The following is a 16,156-nucleotide window of genomic DNA, read 5'->3' as shown; positions in this document are numbered from 1 at the left end:
CATACGTCTGGGTTAAATTATTGTTTTAAAAGTTCGTAAAGTGTCCGAAAAATGTTATAACACTTTGAAAGGGGTGGCTCGGGAGGTGATTTGAAACAACTTTTTCCTTAGCGAAAATGTTGTCCGAGGCTACGTTGAGGAGATATTAACGGAAAACACTGACCAATCACAGCGCGCCTATGCCGGTGGAGCGCCCGCGGTAGCGTATGAGCGAAGCATCCTATCGCGTAGTCTACGCTCAACCGGCATACTCGCGCTCTGATTGGTCAGGGTTTTCCGTTAATATCTCTTCAACGAAGTGTCGGACAGTATTTTCGCTAAGGAAAGAGTTATTTCAAATCACCTCCAGAACCACCCCTTTCAAGGTGTTACAACATTTTTGGGACACCCTGTATACGTGTAATGTTCATCATAGCAATTGCCGCGGTTTTTATTATTACTTTCGATGATTCACAACCGATTTGAGGTAACTTGACAACTGTAGTTACCACTAGGTAGACAGCGTGTATCTACTTACACGTTTCGAAGCAAATGTTTGAAACAATGGAAATCATGTCATGTCAGGTGTATGTGTACTCTCCCACGCTTCGTACCACCGTCTTCTCCGTACCTTGGATATGCTTATGTGGCAGCACGCAAGTCCGCAAATGACCGATATCTACTCAATTCGCAGTAAAAAATATCAACTTACGGTTTGTCATTGTGGTACACGTTGTACGGTCGTGCATTGTACCTTGGGCATCTGTACATCATGTCGCCACTACGATTCACATGTATAGTTAGTTGATTCAGTGTCTTTCGAAGCTAAGCAAAAATCAAACTGATCACGGTATAGTTAAATTTTAATAGTAAGTTTCAAAGCTACTATCTAAATAACTGTTTGTAGGATGATGTGAATATAGTGCTTACTGTTTATCGTGTAAACATTGTCGTTTTACATCTTGACTAGAGAAGGCTTTGTTATACTGTTGCATGTTTTCTTAATAATGTAATTGTAATTATAAAATTGTAATTGTTATCGAGGATAGAAAATTTGAAAAACCTTGTATAGTTTTTTTTTTTATTTATTAATTCAGCCTTTGAAACCTTTTACAAAGTTTATGTCAGCTATACAATTTCCATGTATTATACTAATAATACAACTTAATATTGATACCATACGATAGTAATACTTATCTATACGTACAAACATTCATCCATACATACTAACAATTAATTATAACATAATGGTAGTTTTTTGTTTTTTATATTTTCAAATTATACTTTTTTAGAAAGTTATGAATACACGTACAAGCTAGAATACTTGGCGCAGCGATTATAATTTGCATTGTCAAAGGTAAATACAATTTGATGTTCTGAAGTACTTTAATGCGTGTTGTATTGAAAACACTGCCAAATAATGTGATTTAAATCTTGGATGCATTATGGCATTCGCATTTTGAGTCTCTAACAATTCCTATACGTGAGAGTGATCCCGCTAGATTGTAATGATCAGCCCTAAAACGATTAATAGTCACAGCAACTCCGTGAAAGACCTCTACTGGTGTAACATGGTACTAATTTATCCCTATAATAATTCTGAAAATAAGTTTGTCCTTTTGTAAGACCCTGCTGTGTTATTATCCTTTTGTAAACCTTGTATAGTCTTAGCACTTCCGGAAAAATGTTGTAAACAGTTCTGGTGTAGCAGTGTAAATTATATCAATGAAACTGAATAGATAACGAAGTTTAAATTGAAGAATATCCGAAAAATAATAAAAGTATTTGTATACAATACGATTATAAAGAACTTCCTTCGCGAAGGTTAGCAGATTAAATTAGATTAATTTGTATAAGAATACTATATCGTTTTACGTTAATTACTACTGTACAAAATTAACTTTGTCGAATTAATTTATATTACTTTCGTTTACTTGACACGTTCAATAAATCTTATTATTATGCAGAAATTATGTAATACGGAAAGTATGAAATAGGAATTGTCGTTTTCATGACGATAACCGCTACGTTGGTCAACAAAAATAAAAGTGGTCTAGCTTCTACGTAAGCAGTTGAATGATGCCATCTTCGTTTTGTCTTCCGGGCCAGCTTGTAGGTACAGACAGCACTTGGATTGCAACTCACCTATGTGTTTGCACAAATAACTGTAAAATTGAATGTTAATACTTTACCGACTGGTAGCGCTTGGACATGAATTAAATCCAATAATACCTTTTATTTTGTCAACATTAGTATTATTCAATACTTATTTCATCTATTAGAATCGTTTTTTGATTAATATTCATATAATGATGGGAGCACAAAAAATTATCTCAATAACAGACAACAAAATATTGGTTGTCTTAGCAAAAAGTCGATAAATATGTTACCAGTCGATAAAGTGTTAAGTACATAATATAAACGTCTAATTAGTCAATAATCACTGTGAAAATCACACAATGACACTTCAACAATACGAAATGGTGTTTAATAGTAGAAACATTAGTTTCTTTAATTGACAACCACCTCTTGTATGTACCGCGTTTATCACAGTTAAGAAATTTATGTCAACCGAAGTTTCGCACTTCTGAATTTGTTTTGGCATTATTGTAACTTGGCAACTAGGCTGGTCGTACAAGGCTAGACGAAGAACAGATAACCTCAAACAGATAAATTACGAAGATCTCGCTGAATAGTACAAAATAATGTCAATTTAAAAGTTAACAAAAGTTCACGTTTGTAATATTGTTTTTTCGCTATTGTCGAGTGATTGTTATACTTAAATACACGTGGTAAGTATACGGTCAGACCCTTTCACAAAATTCTAGATAGATCGCGATCTAGACTCCTCGTATTAAGAAATCAATTTAACCTTTAGCTCTCGAAAAACATAGTAATTGGACCATTGAAAGTTTCGTATAGAATTCGACGCTATGTTGTCAATATTCGTTACATAAAATAAATTTTCATTAAAACAATATTGATATAAAATAACATCACGCTGAACGATTTTCAAATACAATAACTTAAATAATAAAAGGTGGTTAAATAAAAAAAGGTCGATTCGAAATTCGATTAACGTATAACATTAAAAATTTCTCTTATGATAATTACGCGTCTATACATAATAGTATGCTACCACGAACGCCATTATTATTGCGTGATTGCGGGTCTACATATCTTCGTGACATAACTTATGAAAAAGTTAGTTAGGGGCTAGTTCTGCTCGGTCGATCTACCTCTGAATAAAGTATGAACGTTCGGTGAGATTCCACATGTCCTACACTAAAGGACTCTTAGGTCAAATCAAACTTTACTACGTTTAAACATTGAAGGACAAAATTTATCAGGTTCTTCACCTCTATTGGGCATAACATACCGTGCAGATATATGTATAGTTATTTATACGTGGTTACCAGTGAATTCTATGATGCGATAAGAGACAGCGGTAGGAAATTCTTATATCAAATTCTAGAATAGTCAACGTAAAATATAATAAACATAAATTGAATTAAGTAAAGCGATCTATGCGTGCTACAATTGGCGTAATATGAAATATTTTAATAGAAATTCATCGTTTATAACTACACGGTTCGTAAACGAGGACGGGTATTGAGTCATGCATGTATATATGCACGCCAGCGTGTCATAATGTACACATGTATGGTCATGTTCGTACTGCTGCATGTTTAATTGATGACGTATACATGTCTTTTCGTAGCTATATACTCATTTGTAGTTTAAGTTTCTAAAAAAAAATATTGTCTCAAATCACCTCCCGAACCACCCCTTTCAAGGTGTTACAACATTTTTGGGACACCCTGTATAATTTTTACATTTTTTATAATAGAATATATAAAGTATGGTGATAAAGGTCGAATTACCCAAATGTCACGCGCTTTCAAATAACTGAGTTAGTCCTCTCCGAAGTTATGCTTGGAAACAAAGCACTTTGCGTCCATGACATATCACGAACGCTACTTGATGTATCACACGTATGGATTCAATAACCACATAAGGATCTTTAACCGTGGCAGGAATACCTGACACGTCATTATATTAAATTTACTTCAGTTCGAATCGGTTCGGTCTGGTTCTTTGCAAAACTCAAGATAAGGCGCTCCCACTTCGTCTCTGTATCGTAGTATACTGATAGTGTCGTATTATACTTGCTCTCGTCTATAGATAAAAGTGTAAAGTACATACAAACCCGGATATTACTTTTCTAAATGGAATATGTTTCTATTTAAATATTTTTTAATAGGGTATTTTAAAATGTGTACAACGACTTTATTGAAGGTTGATGACCGAAGATTATTAAAGATCAATAGGGGTCAATTACCAATGAAGATATTTGACTGTAACCAGATCTGTAAGCGTATAAGATGTGACCTTGAGTGTCGATGGACACTTCACAGTGATCCGATAAAGACAATGCTCGTTGTTCATGTCGCCAAATCTGGCACAACAGAAAATTTTTTAGCATACAAACGCACAGCTTATCTTATACAATGGAGTAGAACGTATTCGGACACCCATCATTTTCCCAAAAAACTTTCGTGTTATATCGTCTTATATTCTGTAAGTACTACCGCAGAATAATAATACTGACGTTACATTCCAAGGCACGTGTTTTAGTTTGTAATTGATCTTTGAGGACCTCGAATACTTACAGGTCATTGCATACAGCTTAAAACATGCTGATAGAAAATATACAAACAAAATTATTCCATTTAAAAAAATATATCGATTTACGTATCCCTTTTATATTTTCATTTATCAAAAAAGCTACTGGTAAACAAACTCGATTTGTTTTAAATGCTTTACCCTGTATATGTGGGACCAATACTAAATATAATGCAGTGAGTGAGGAGGGGGGGGAGAGATCACGTAAGAGGCTTTTACCCGTGGGCAGGATGGAATTAAAGCAAATGAAAGTACGAGCGCAACGAATTATACCACCTCGCTCGAACGGAAATCTTCCTACATACAGAAGTGGTAAACGTCAGAAAAGGTAGCCGCGTGACGGCGCCACGAGAGCGTCGCGACGCAACGCGAACTATGGTCGTCAGGCGGCGCCGGCCGTTTGTCACGAAACGTGGCGGGGTTGCAGGAGAAGCTCTGCATGAAAGAAGGAAAAGGAAAGAGTCAGCGAATTCACGCAACGTGAACTCGAGCAAAAGAGAAAGAACCGAGAAGAGTCACGAACAGAACTGAGCAAACACACGGCGAAACTAGCGCCTCAGTTTACGTTTCTCTTCGTTCCTTTCGTACCAATATCGGCTCACAAGAGTGGCACAGTTCGTCGAAGTTAAATGCCAATTCGCGACGACTGTGTCTCCTCGATCCTTTCGTCAATTACTCCCCGCCTTTCTTTCGTCTTTCTCCGCGCTTTCTATCACCTTTCCGATTTTCCATCCTCCCTGTTACTCGCCGCATGCGACATACAAAGGCCTCGAACCTCTTACTCCCAGCTCTGTGGTGATTTCATAGTGTAACGAGAGCCAAAAGAAGAAGAAAACGTTGTGCGCGAGACGACACGAATGCGTGCGAACATCATGCGTGCTTTCCTTACGTGTGTATGTGTTACATCGGTACGAGGTACGATAGTGTCTCGTCGTAGGTCTCTTTCGATCCTACCAGTGACTAATTGAGCGTGCACCATTCAGCGATTTTATGGCTGGACAATGCGTCGACCAGGATAAAGACGGAGAACGGTGGCATCGTGAAGTCCTCTAAGCTCTGTGAGGATTATCCATCGTCGTACTTTCGTTCCTTTCGTTCGTCTCACGGGTATGCCTTTGACATTTAACTCTGCTAAATTAAATTCATTTGAGACGTTTTGAGGACCGGATCAAACTTAGTTTGCACTACCCTGCTCCAATATTCAGCTGGTAACTCATGCTTCAGCGAATACTGGCATGCACGTGCACGTGTCTATATGTATAAAGGACGAGTATGTGTGCGTGCGTAACCGCGAACGCTGGTTTTAGAGTATTCTGTGTGCGTACACGATCAAAAAGTATCGATGGTAGAGCATTCGCGAATGTTGTACTTACAAAAATATGCACGGTAGGAGATTTAAACACTGACTGGTTGTAGTGTCACGTAATCTTTAATACTTTTATACAGTTACCAATAAGTTGTATAGTTTCTACTTGTATAGTTGTTGTCAGACTTTTTATTTTGGTCTGAAATGATACCAAAATGAATAATTAATTAGTGGAATTTTGTTTATCGTGACTAAATTTGTATCGTTAATTCCTTTCTATTGCATCTTAACAAATTTGTATCCGTTATTAATAGAATATATGTAGGCGAATATAGATTCTTTGTATGTGACAAACTGAGTTTTAAACGCGACATGCAATAGCCCTTGAATTATTTCGATTGGTACACACGCGGTCAAAATAGGGGCAAGGGTAGACTCGGCGTATTATCAAAATTATTTCTTAAGCTCGTGTAAAAGCGAAATTAACCTACTTTACTGGCGCTCGTACGAAGGTTCGAATCATACTGTTATTACTAGACTGTGGATTTTATGGATTTATAATATAAACTAATATAATAAACACATGCTAAACGTAACCAAAAGGTATGTGCACTTATGCAAACAAACCACATTATTATACGTCAATACAACATGTTGTGTAAATGCATAAAATCCGTAACCTAGTTATTACTCTTTAACCTTCTAGATGTTTATGACTTGTTATCTCTGTTTTGCCTTAAGGATATACCAGATCAAGATAACATTTTTTCTGAATGATAAATTTCTATCTTCTCACGTAAGTTTAGATCATTCGTGATCAATAATATTATCGTTAATTGACTGATAACGCTGTAACAAAAACCTAACAAAATAAGAAATCGTTGAAACAAATACATCATAAATTAAGATAAGCGAATAGAAAAATTCGATATAATTTATTTAATATAGATTTTACTATCCGTTACGAATGCTTTATCATAGTTTATAGTTAATTATCATTGCTATAAATATCGTTCCAAGAAATTTCAACTCCTGTAGAACACCGTGAAAGATACATAAAACCTGACTGAAAAAGTGTTATCAAACGGGGAATATTCGGCACTTGCGACCATCAGTTTCATCGGTTTATCGCACCGTTGCGTGTTCGTTGTTAGATTCAGTTTTATCCTCGAATATTGACCAATAAAAGATATTCAACCATCGTGCTATAAGCACGTTGTAATTTTCGCGTACAATGAAATTTGTCCATTGTCCCTATTACACATGGAACTTAGTGATGACTTATTTTTTAGTAATTCAGAATTGCGTAAAATTGACACTGGCAAGCATTAATACAATACGTGACAATAAACGCATCGATTAAATATACAGGGTGTCTACAGTCCGGACAAACTTAGGGAATCAATTCTACAACTAATTTCCAATACGAAGTTCCTCTTAGACATTTTTCTAAATATTCCCTTTTTAGAAGTATTTTCACTTTTAATTTTTTTCTGTGTTTTTGACTTTACACTCTTTAAACGGCCATAACTCCATCACTTTACAGTGCAAAATTAAACCTAAATGCGCCGTTCGAAAGAGTGTTAAATTTCCAATCTCCATGATTTAACAAGTGAAAAATTAGGTCAAACTTTAAATTATGACAATTTCTACAAAATTGACTTTTCCTTTATTCGTCTTCTGATTTCAAATACACAGTTATTTGGCGAGCACTCCTGGAGAAAAACTTTCTCGAAGTCTCAGCTTTTCAATAGTATAGTCAATAAAAATTTTATAATGGTATTTTACGGAGAAAATGACGTTTGAATGCAAAAAAACGTGCGTTTTTATGTGAAAATTGACATTTTTCAATAAAAATCGACTTGACACTTTAAAATTAGTTTGACATCAGATTTGATGTATTTTTTCGCGACGCTCCCGAGCCACCCCGTTTAAGAAAAAAAAAACTGTTTTTCAACACCTCAAACCTCTCCCATCCGTGTGTAGAGCCTGAGTGCAAAATGAATAATAAATTGTTTTTGAACATGTATCCATAGAATTTCATTTTTAGAGACTGTTTAATCAAAATCTACCTGGGTGTACCGATAAATGATATGGAGATTGCAACATGATCAATTTCAAAAAACCAAAAAGCGATGTTTTTGGAGTCGGAGGATCGATAAAAAAAAGTCTAAATTTGAAAAAATAATTTATTGGAACAAGTGAAAGGGAACCGTAAGGTCCACTAAATTCCAATTAGAATAACACATTTTGTCGCTAAAGAGAAATTTACCTACTTCATTTATTAAATTAAAAGTCAATTTAAAAAATAAAATTCCGTATAAATGCACACCAACTCCGGGATATAACGAGGACCATACTGAATACAAGGTGTCCGAAAAATGTTGTAGCACCTTGAAAGAGGTGGTTCAGGAGGTGATTTGAAAGAACTTTTTCCTTAGCGAAAATGTTGTCCGAGGCTACGTTGAGGAGATATTAACGGAAAACCCTGACCAATCAAAGCGCGCGTATACTGTTGGAGCAGTGGTTGCCACGGCTACGCGCTAGGCGGCCAATCTCATACGCTACTGCGGCCGCTCCACTGGCATACTCGAGCTCTGATTGGTCAGTGTTTTCCGTTAATATCTCCTTATCGAAGCCTTGGATAACATTCTCGCTAAGGAAAAAGTTGTTTCAAATCACCTCTCGAACCACGCTTTTCAAGGTGTTACAACATTTTTGGAACACCCTGCAGATACCGTCTATGCATAGAGGCAAGGAAGGAGCGCATTTTGAGAACCTAAATTAATAAAAATTTGTATTTATTCTAAATTTTATTTTTTAAATTGACTTTTAATTTAATAAATGGAGTGGGTAAATTTTTCTTTTTCTTTCTTTGACAAATGTCGAATTTCACGTAAAAACGTACGTTTTTTGCATTTAAATGTCATTTATCCTTGAAATACCACTGTAAAATTTTTATTGATTATACTATTGAAAAGCTGAGACTTCGAGAAAGTTTTTCCTGAGGAGTGCCAGCCAAATAACTGTGTATTTGAAATCAGAAAATGGATAAAGGAAAAGTCAATTTTGTAGAAATTGTCATAATTTAAAGTTTGACCTAATTGTTTACTTGTTACATCAAGGAGATTGGATATTTAACACTCTTTCGCACGGTATATTTAGTTTTAATTTTGCACTGTAAATTGATGGTGTTATGGCCGTTGAAAGAGTGTACAATCAAAAACACAGAAAAATATTAAAAGTGAAAATACTTCTAAAAAGGAGATATTTAGAAAAATGTTTAAGAGGTATCCTGTACAAAAAGAAGAACTTAGTATACTAACAAGTTGTTTACTTTTCGTAGTTTAAACTACGACGCATGAAGAGCCGCTTACAAAGAATTGACAACAAAAAGAGAGAAAGAAACGCTAACATAAAACGGAACAAACTCCGGCGAATAAACGATGCGATGACTACGGTGGGAAAAGTTGCAAGTAAATCAGATGAATCGAACCGCAGATAATACGAATGTACACGAAATAATGTGTAACTTGTTATGGCCATTTCTACATGCGAAATTTAAATGATCGTTCACGCTCTATAAGAAACTACTCAATAGCCTGTAAACCTTGCACAGAAATATCCAGAAACGAAGGGGTACCCGCGATGTCTAGAGACAGACGACAGAACAGTATCGATTCGTAAAAGAACAGACATTTCCTGATCGTTCGGGCAATATTAGGGATTGATCACGAGAATAATTATGGACGAAATAAAGGTGGCGAACTTGAGCCAAGCGGCATCAGCCGCGTGCTCGATGGCGACGAATTTCTTGGCGCCGGTGAAAACCGAACGGCAGATCTACGAGAATTCGATGCTAGAGGACGATCCCAATGCCAACTCGGTGGTGCCTACTTCGCAAGAAGACAGAACCGTGCCGAGATGGGGCCCTAATCACAAGGGTGCCCAAGAGCTCGCGAATCTTTACAGCACTGGTAATTATCTCGTTCGTTAAATCAAATAAATTTGTTTAGATTATTCTGCACGATAATTTGAAACAATAAAAAAGTCAGAGTTAAAGGTAACATCTTATGTTAACACTTTATCGACCGATAGCGGTTGAATATATAACTCAATATATTTTTTATTTTCATAACATTAGTATCATATATTTATTTCATCTATTAGAATCGTTTTAATATTTACATAATATTTCATAATTCATATAATGAATTGTTTAATAAGTTACTAATCGATAAAGCGTTAATAATTGAGCGCGAATGCAACCACGAATATTCTTTTCTTTTTAAAATTGCACTCGGCAAGTTTCGTGTTTTAACATTTGGAATCAATTAATAATTCGATTTAGATTAAATGCAGAGCGTTGCATAGTAGTGTTAGCATGATACGTGCACATCGTATGCTTTTTGATTTTAATACTTGCCAAAAGATTGACTATACATTGGTTGCACCTTGGAACCCTCGCTTGCGTGCAAAAATAAAGAGAAGTCTAACAATACGTATTTTTGCATTTACATTTCAGCGTACTTTTAAAAACATTATTACAATTTTCCTCGCGTATGCAGTTATAACCGCGTGTAACACGTTTTGAGATCAAGTTATGTATTTTTCGAACGTCAAAGGTAAATGTTACTTCACGACATTTTTATATATTTCAGGGAAAAGGACACAGGAGTGCGTTTGCGTCGGTATCTGCATTACACTGATGGTGGTTAATTCAATATTTATCCTCGTTAGGTTACGATTAGAAAATGTAAGTTCAATTGCGATGGCAGCGTTTTGCGGCATCGTTACGGCAGATTTCGCGTCAGGATTAGTTCATTGGGCCGCTGATACATGGGGCTCCGTGGAACTTCCAATTCTTGGAAAGGTAAAAAGAATAGTCTAAATATATAATTACGAGCAAGGCTATTCCTCAATGTTATGTCGTTGATTTTACTTCATAGCGTAATTTTCTTGATTTTAAAGCATGTAATATTTTGGGATCTATAAACAAAGTATTTCTTTTTAAATATAGCACATGCTTTGTTTTATACACTATTAAATCTATAGATGTTTATTTTCAGAATTTTTTGAGACCATTTCGGGAGCATCATATTGACCCAACAAGTATAACAAGGCATGATTTTATAGAAACTAATGGTGATAATTTCATGGTCACAATACCATTCCTTTGCAAATTAACATGGGAGTTTTTAAGTCTCCCAGAGTCGGAGATCCAGCAGAAATTTGTTTGGACCTGCTACTGGTTTCAACTTGCAATTTTTGTAGCGATGACTAATCAGGTATGTGGACTTTGTAAAATTATTTTCTTATATTCAATAAGATGAAATAATTCTCTTCTTTGAATTTCTCACATGTTTTGTTTTTAGAATTCTATTATATTTAACATTAACAAAATTACATAGTAGCAACAACATAAAAGACTTTTTTCAGATACATAAATGGTCTCACACGTATTTTGGACTACCTACCTGGGTTGTTTGGTTACAGGAACACAGAATTATATTACCCAGAAAACACCATCGCGTGCATCACGTTGCACCACATGAAACTTATTTCTGCATTACTACAGGATGGTTGAACTGGCCATTAGAAAAACTTCGCTTCTGGTACATTCTAGAAGTTTTCATTGAAAAAGCTACCGGTTGCAAGCCAAGAGCAGACGATCTGAAATGGGCACAGAAGCGGTCTTGAGAATTAATGTGTTTTATCATTTTGTGCATTTTCAAGGACATGAAACAAATTTAGAAAGAAGTGAAAGTTTCCATGGTATCGTGATTTCGTGGGAAAAAAGTATAGAACAAATTTTCAAATAGTACATGTAAGGAGGAAAGTTAAATCCGTAAATATAACTTTCTTTTCTTATACTTAGCACTACGAGGCCTTTCCTACAAAACAGATAGCGTAATTAAAGACATTTAGTATTACTTGAACATGCTTTTGAAGTTTACACATTTATAATAGTTATGCAATAACATAGATATATGTATGTACATGCACACATACACACCTATTTGTAAGAAAAATTTGAATATGAAATCAAGTTTGTGTAACTGTGAATTAACAATTTGCCTCACAGATTAAGCGATTATACGTTTATGCATTGCACAATCATTACGTAAGTAGCACAAAAATTGAGCAAAAAGTCTTAATTGATCATTTCATACAATGATTTACAAAAGTATTATAAAGCTGAAATCAAAGTACTACAACACATTGTGGAAAATAGTCTCGTATAGATTATATGATTTATAAACACAATGTTCAGTGGCTATAAAATTAAATTGAATGTTAAATATAAGAAGCATGGATGTATGTATACATACAAATTAGTATATATGTATGCGTATATGCATATGTATTTGTCAATTAATTTCAATTTATTGCTTACACTTTGTCGCACATGAATTTAAAAAGTGTAATTTTGAACAAATTTATAACTTAATGCGCTAATCTACACTAGCCTAGTCTGCTGTAACTGCTTCAGCACAGTCATCGATTTCCCTGAACCTCAGAAAATTGTTAAACCACTGAAATTGAATAAAAGATATTCAATTCACAGTGACAATATCCTGTTAGAAGCAAATATCTATTTATATACACACATTTGAAAGTGAAATAGTTTCTTCTTTTTCTAAATCGAAAGGAACTCAATCAATGTTTGTTAACAAATTTATAGATACATTATTTTATATTTTTTTACGTGATTGATTGTTTATATTGAATTTATAGTCTATAAAATTGATGATTCGACAATTCTAATTTCATTTATAAAATTGGATTATGTTATAATTTGAGCTGAGATTAAAAGAGATGATAAAAAGTTAGTATTATATGTACTAAAAGTAATGTAAAAAAAATGTCACGTCATTTATTAATTGGATTACATCTTCAGTACAAAAAAATACTTATAATATTCTTCTTTATTAATTTCTTAGCTCACGACAAATGATCTAACAAAACATAAACATTGTAAGGTGCTAAATGTAAGTACAAGTTTTAGGTTCAGGGACCAAAACAGGGCCTATTGCTCTATGCAGCAGTCTTCGAAATAATTGGTTTGATTTGGGTAAAGTATACTGATGTAAAAATGATAAAAACAAATTTTATGCTGGTGACATTGATTTTTATATCTGTTATACTTTTTTTTTAGATAGCTACCGTTTTGCCTTGTAACTTTCAGTATACTTTATGCAAAGCTTTACCAGATATATGTTCCTCGCAAGCAAATCATTTGTAATGTCTTTTAAAAGAACCGATAATTATAAGACATTGCAATTATTATAAGTACCATAATTGTTATTGTTGTTGTTATTGTTACAAAAATGGAGTATAAACTTTAAACAAATTTGTCATGTATGCAACGCGTGCCAGAATTGAAGCTTTCTCTTTATACAAAATCTATTTAATAGTTGACTAACAATTACACAAAGCAAAATGAAACACAGAACTATATTTTTTGCTAATTCAATTTTGTATGGGATATATTAACGTCATTACCGTTATTGTAAACTCTAATTCCTTTTTGCAGTATAGTTCTTTAAAAAACAAATTTTAAAAGAGGGTATAATAATAGAACTGTACATTGTGTCGTCCTAATATGAACTGAAAGAAAGTAAAACAAAAATCTAAAAACTTACTATGTACAAAATGCTTTGATATGTTTAATCATACATTTCACTGATTGTTGACTTGAAATGGAAGCTTTCAGTATGGGTCACACAAAAAAAAGATAAAAAACAAAAAATTACATATAAAGCCAACATAGATGTATAATAATTACATAATTATTTTTTGAATTGAATTAATATTTGCAACATAAAATATCTTGATTCAAATAAAGCGCCTTGTTCACATTCCATAAGCCTAATTATGTGAAAATATTTATTGCACTAATGTTTTATAAATTAAATATCTAGACACATATTTACACATAATATCTAAAAAAAAAAAAGAAACATTGCAAGATTGATGTTACGTTATAAATTATATTGTGTGAATAATTTCTGTACATATTTATATAAACCTAATAGCAGTCAATATTAACATCAGCCTTATAAAATGAAAACGAAGAAAATTTTATTAAAAGATAAGCTTTAATCCCTTGAGGCTATATTTACTTAAAAAAAGTTAGTTTCCATTTTAGAAAATATATATAGTGATAAAGAATTATGCAAAATGAACTAAATTTAATTATATAAATTCAAATACAATATTGAGGAGCAGTATTAATTATTTTGATTTTTTAGCGACACATTTAGATGTAAATATATATGGTTTTGAGCTTAAATTTATAAAAGAAATATATAAACTGCTTAGTTCAAAAGAAAAATAATGGCTGTAAATGCATTGAATTTGATAGATAAAAAACATTTATATCTAGCTCTAATTGCAAAATGCATAACTATTTTCGTATGATCATAATCGAACACTCTGGATGAGATTACATTGTATCATTATTAAGCATAATTTTTTATTCAGGTTTACAAAATTTTTGATAAATATTTCCCAGTAATAAGGCAACAGAATATAATACTTTTATTAAAAACTATTTATACGCTGTTTCGCTTAATTTTGTGTAGCATAAGCTGCATTTAAAGTTTGCATGTTAAAAATTATATTTATTTTATTTATTTTATAACCTAAGTACAAAACATCTACAAAAGATAGGGAAATATTATTTTAAATTTCTAATGTCTATAAATTTAAGTCGTATAAGTCGCTTTGCGATAAACGTATATAAATGTGTTATAATGATATGAATGTACATGAAATACAAACAAAACGATACATTTTTTTAAATATTTAAAGAGCATGTTTCTAATGGAAAGATGTATCGTGATGTTTTTATTTCTTTTTCTTTAGACAAATGCATTCAATGCAAAAACATACAAAAAGAAGAATCATTGGAAAACTGACTGACAAAAGAAATTCTGTTTGTCATGATGCATCTGTTTGATATAATTAAAAATTACTATCTCGATAAGATAATAAATATGTATGTATAAATAAAATAAGTTCATAATGAATCATAAGAAACACAAGTCGTATGTATTCAAAAATAATTAATATGTTCCACTAATAATGCACAACGATGCTTTTGACAATGTCAAAGTGATAGTCAAATAGAAACTAAATTGGTATTTTATAATAATATAAGAAAACATTTGCGCTGTTTATGATTTTGCAATGATAAAATTCTCTTTATGTAACTAGCAAAGCATAAGGAAGAATAACTAAATATATATATATTTAGTTACATATATTAATATAGACAACAATTGTTATTCTGAGATTACAGAACACATTTATAATAAAGACATTATCTTGTGATAACGCAAATTTTATATGTTTATAATTTATATAGCGAAGTTACACACAAAGATTTAATATTCGTTAATTAATTATTTTTTAAATAACGAAATATTGTATGAAACTTTATGCTGCAAGAAAAAAGGAAAAAAGGATTCCTTAATAAATCGCAAAATATTCGTTTATACCTCTTATACTACCGCTTTTCTACACTTTGATGCTACAAATCTCATAGTATTTACTTTTATTTATAAACTATTATAAACTTTTAATCCATTTCACTACCTACATTTCTTCCAACATATGTTTGAAATTGTTTGAAATTTGCATTTATAGTCTGCAAGAGTACCAATATTACAGCATGCTTCATATTTGGCGCACTACTTATTACCGACATGTAAATGGTACACGTGCTGAACATGAATTGCGTTTTAGAAATACAGAACGGGGTAAAGAAATACAATGTATAAATGCCAAGTTTAAGTTACTTTTCGTTTACTTTACAAATTACCGAATAACAGGTATTCGCCTGTAGTTTATTCACATTGACTACAACTATGTAAAGTATTAGGTTGGGCAAAAAGTTCGTTTGATTTGTTGTGATGGTTCTCTCTCTTCAATTCGGATGATTACTAATTTGACGAGGACTTCTACAAACGAAGAATTACGAATTTGTCCAAAAGATGGGGAAAGATCATAGAACCAAATGCACATTATGTCACAGACTAAATATACTTCCTTGTCTAAAAAAAATCACTATTTATTTGTGTGTTGAAATCCGAAGCTAAGAATAGAACATTTCCTTCGTTTAAACTTAATTCCTGCTATACATTTTCTTTTACAATTTTAGAGTAAATTTTATTCTTA

General features: G+C 32.9%; 1 protein-coding gene across 7 annotated transcripts; it reads left to right on the top strand.

Annotated features, from left to right (window-relative positions):
• Positions 1 to 360: 360 nt before the first annotated feature.
• Positions 361 to 16,116, top strand: LOC128886420 (plasmanylethanolamine desaturase). Of its 7 annotated transcripts, XM_054141331.1 has the most exons (7): positions 2,592 to 2,771; positions 4,244 to 4,560; positions 4,655 to 5,772; positions 9,318 to 9,948; positions 10,633 to 10,844; positions 11,041 to 11,259; positions 11,411 to 16,115. In XM_054141331.1, the coding sequence occupies exons 4-7, from the start codon at positions 9,717 to 9,719 to the stop codon at positions 11,669 to 11,671; spliced, it is 924 nt and encodes a 307-aa protein (XP_053997306.1). In that variant the 5' UTR covers positions 2,592 to 2,771; positions 4,244 to 4,560; positions 4,655 to 5,772; positions 9,318 to 9,716; the 3' UTR covers positions 11,672 to 16,115. The 7 variants fall into 7 exon arrangements, with proteins under 7 accessions (XP_053997310.1, XP_053997306.1, XP_053997312.1 ...); XM_054141337.1 differs by having other exon boundaries at positions 4,244 to 5,772; positions 11,468 to 16,116; XM_054141332.1 differs by having other exon boundaries at positions 4,244 to 5,723.
• The last annotated feature ends 40 nt before the right edge of the window (positions 16,117 to 16,156 follow it).

The sequence above is a fragment of the Hylaeus anthracinus genome, unplaced genomic scaffold (assembly GCF_026225885.1).
Source record: "Hylaeus anthracinus isolate JK02 unplaced genomic scaffold, UHH_iyHylAnth1.0_haploid 11982, whole genome shotgun sequence".
NCBI classification, from domain to species: Eukaryota; Metazoa; Arthropoda; class Insecta; order Hymenoptera; family Colletidae; genus Hylaeus; species Hylaeus anthracinus.
Note: the sequence above shows the minus strand (reverse complement) of the source record. Positions and strands in the feature narration are given on the sequence as shown.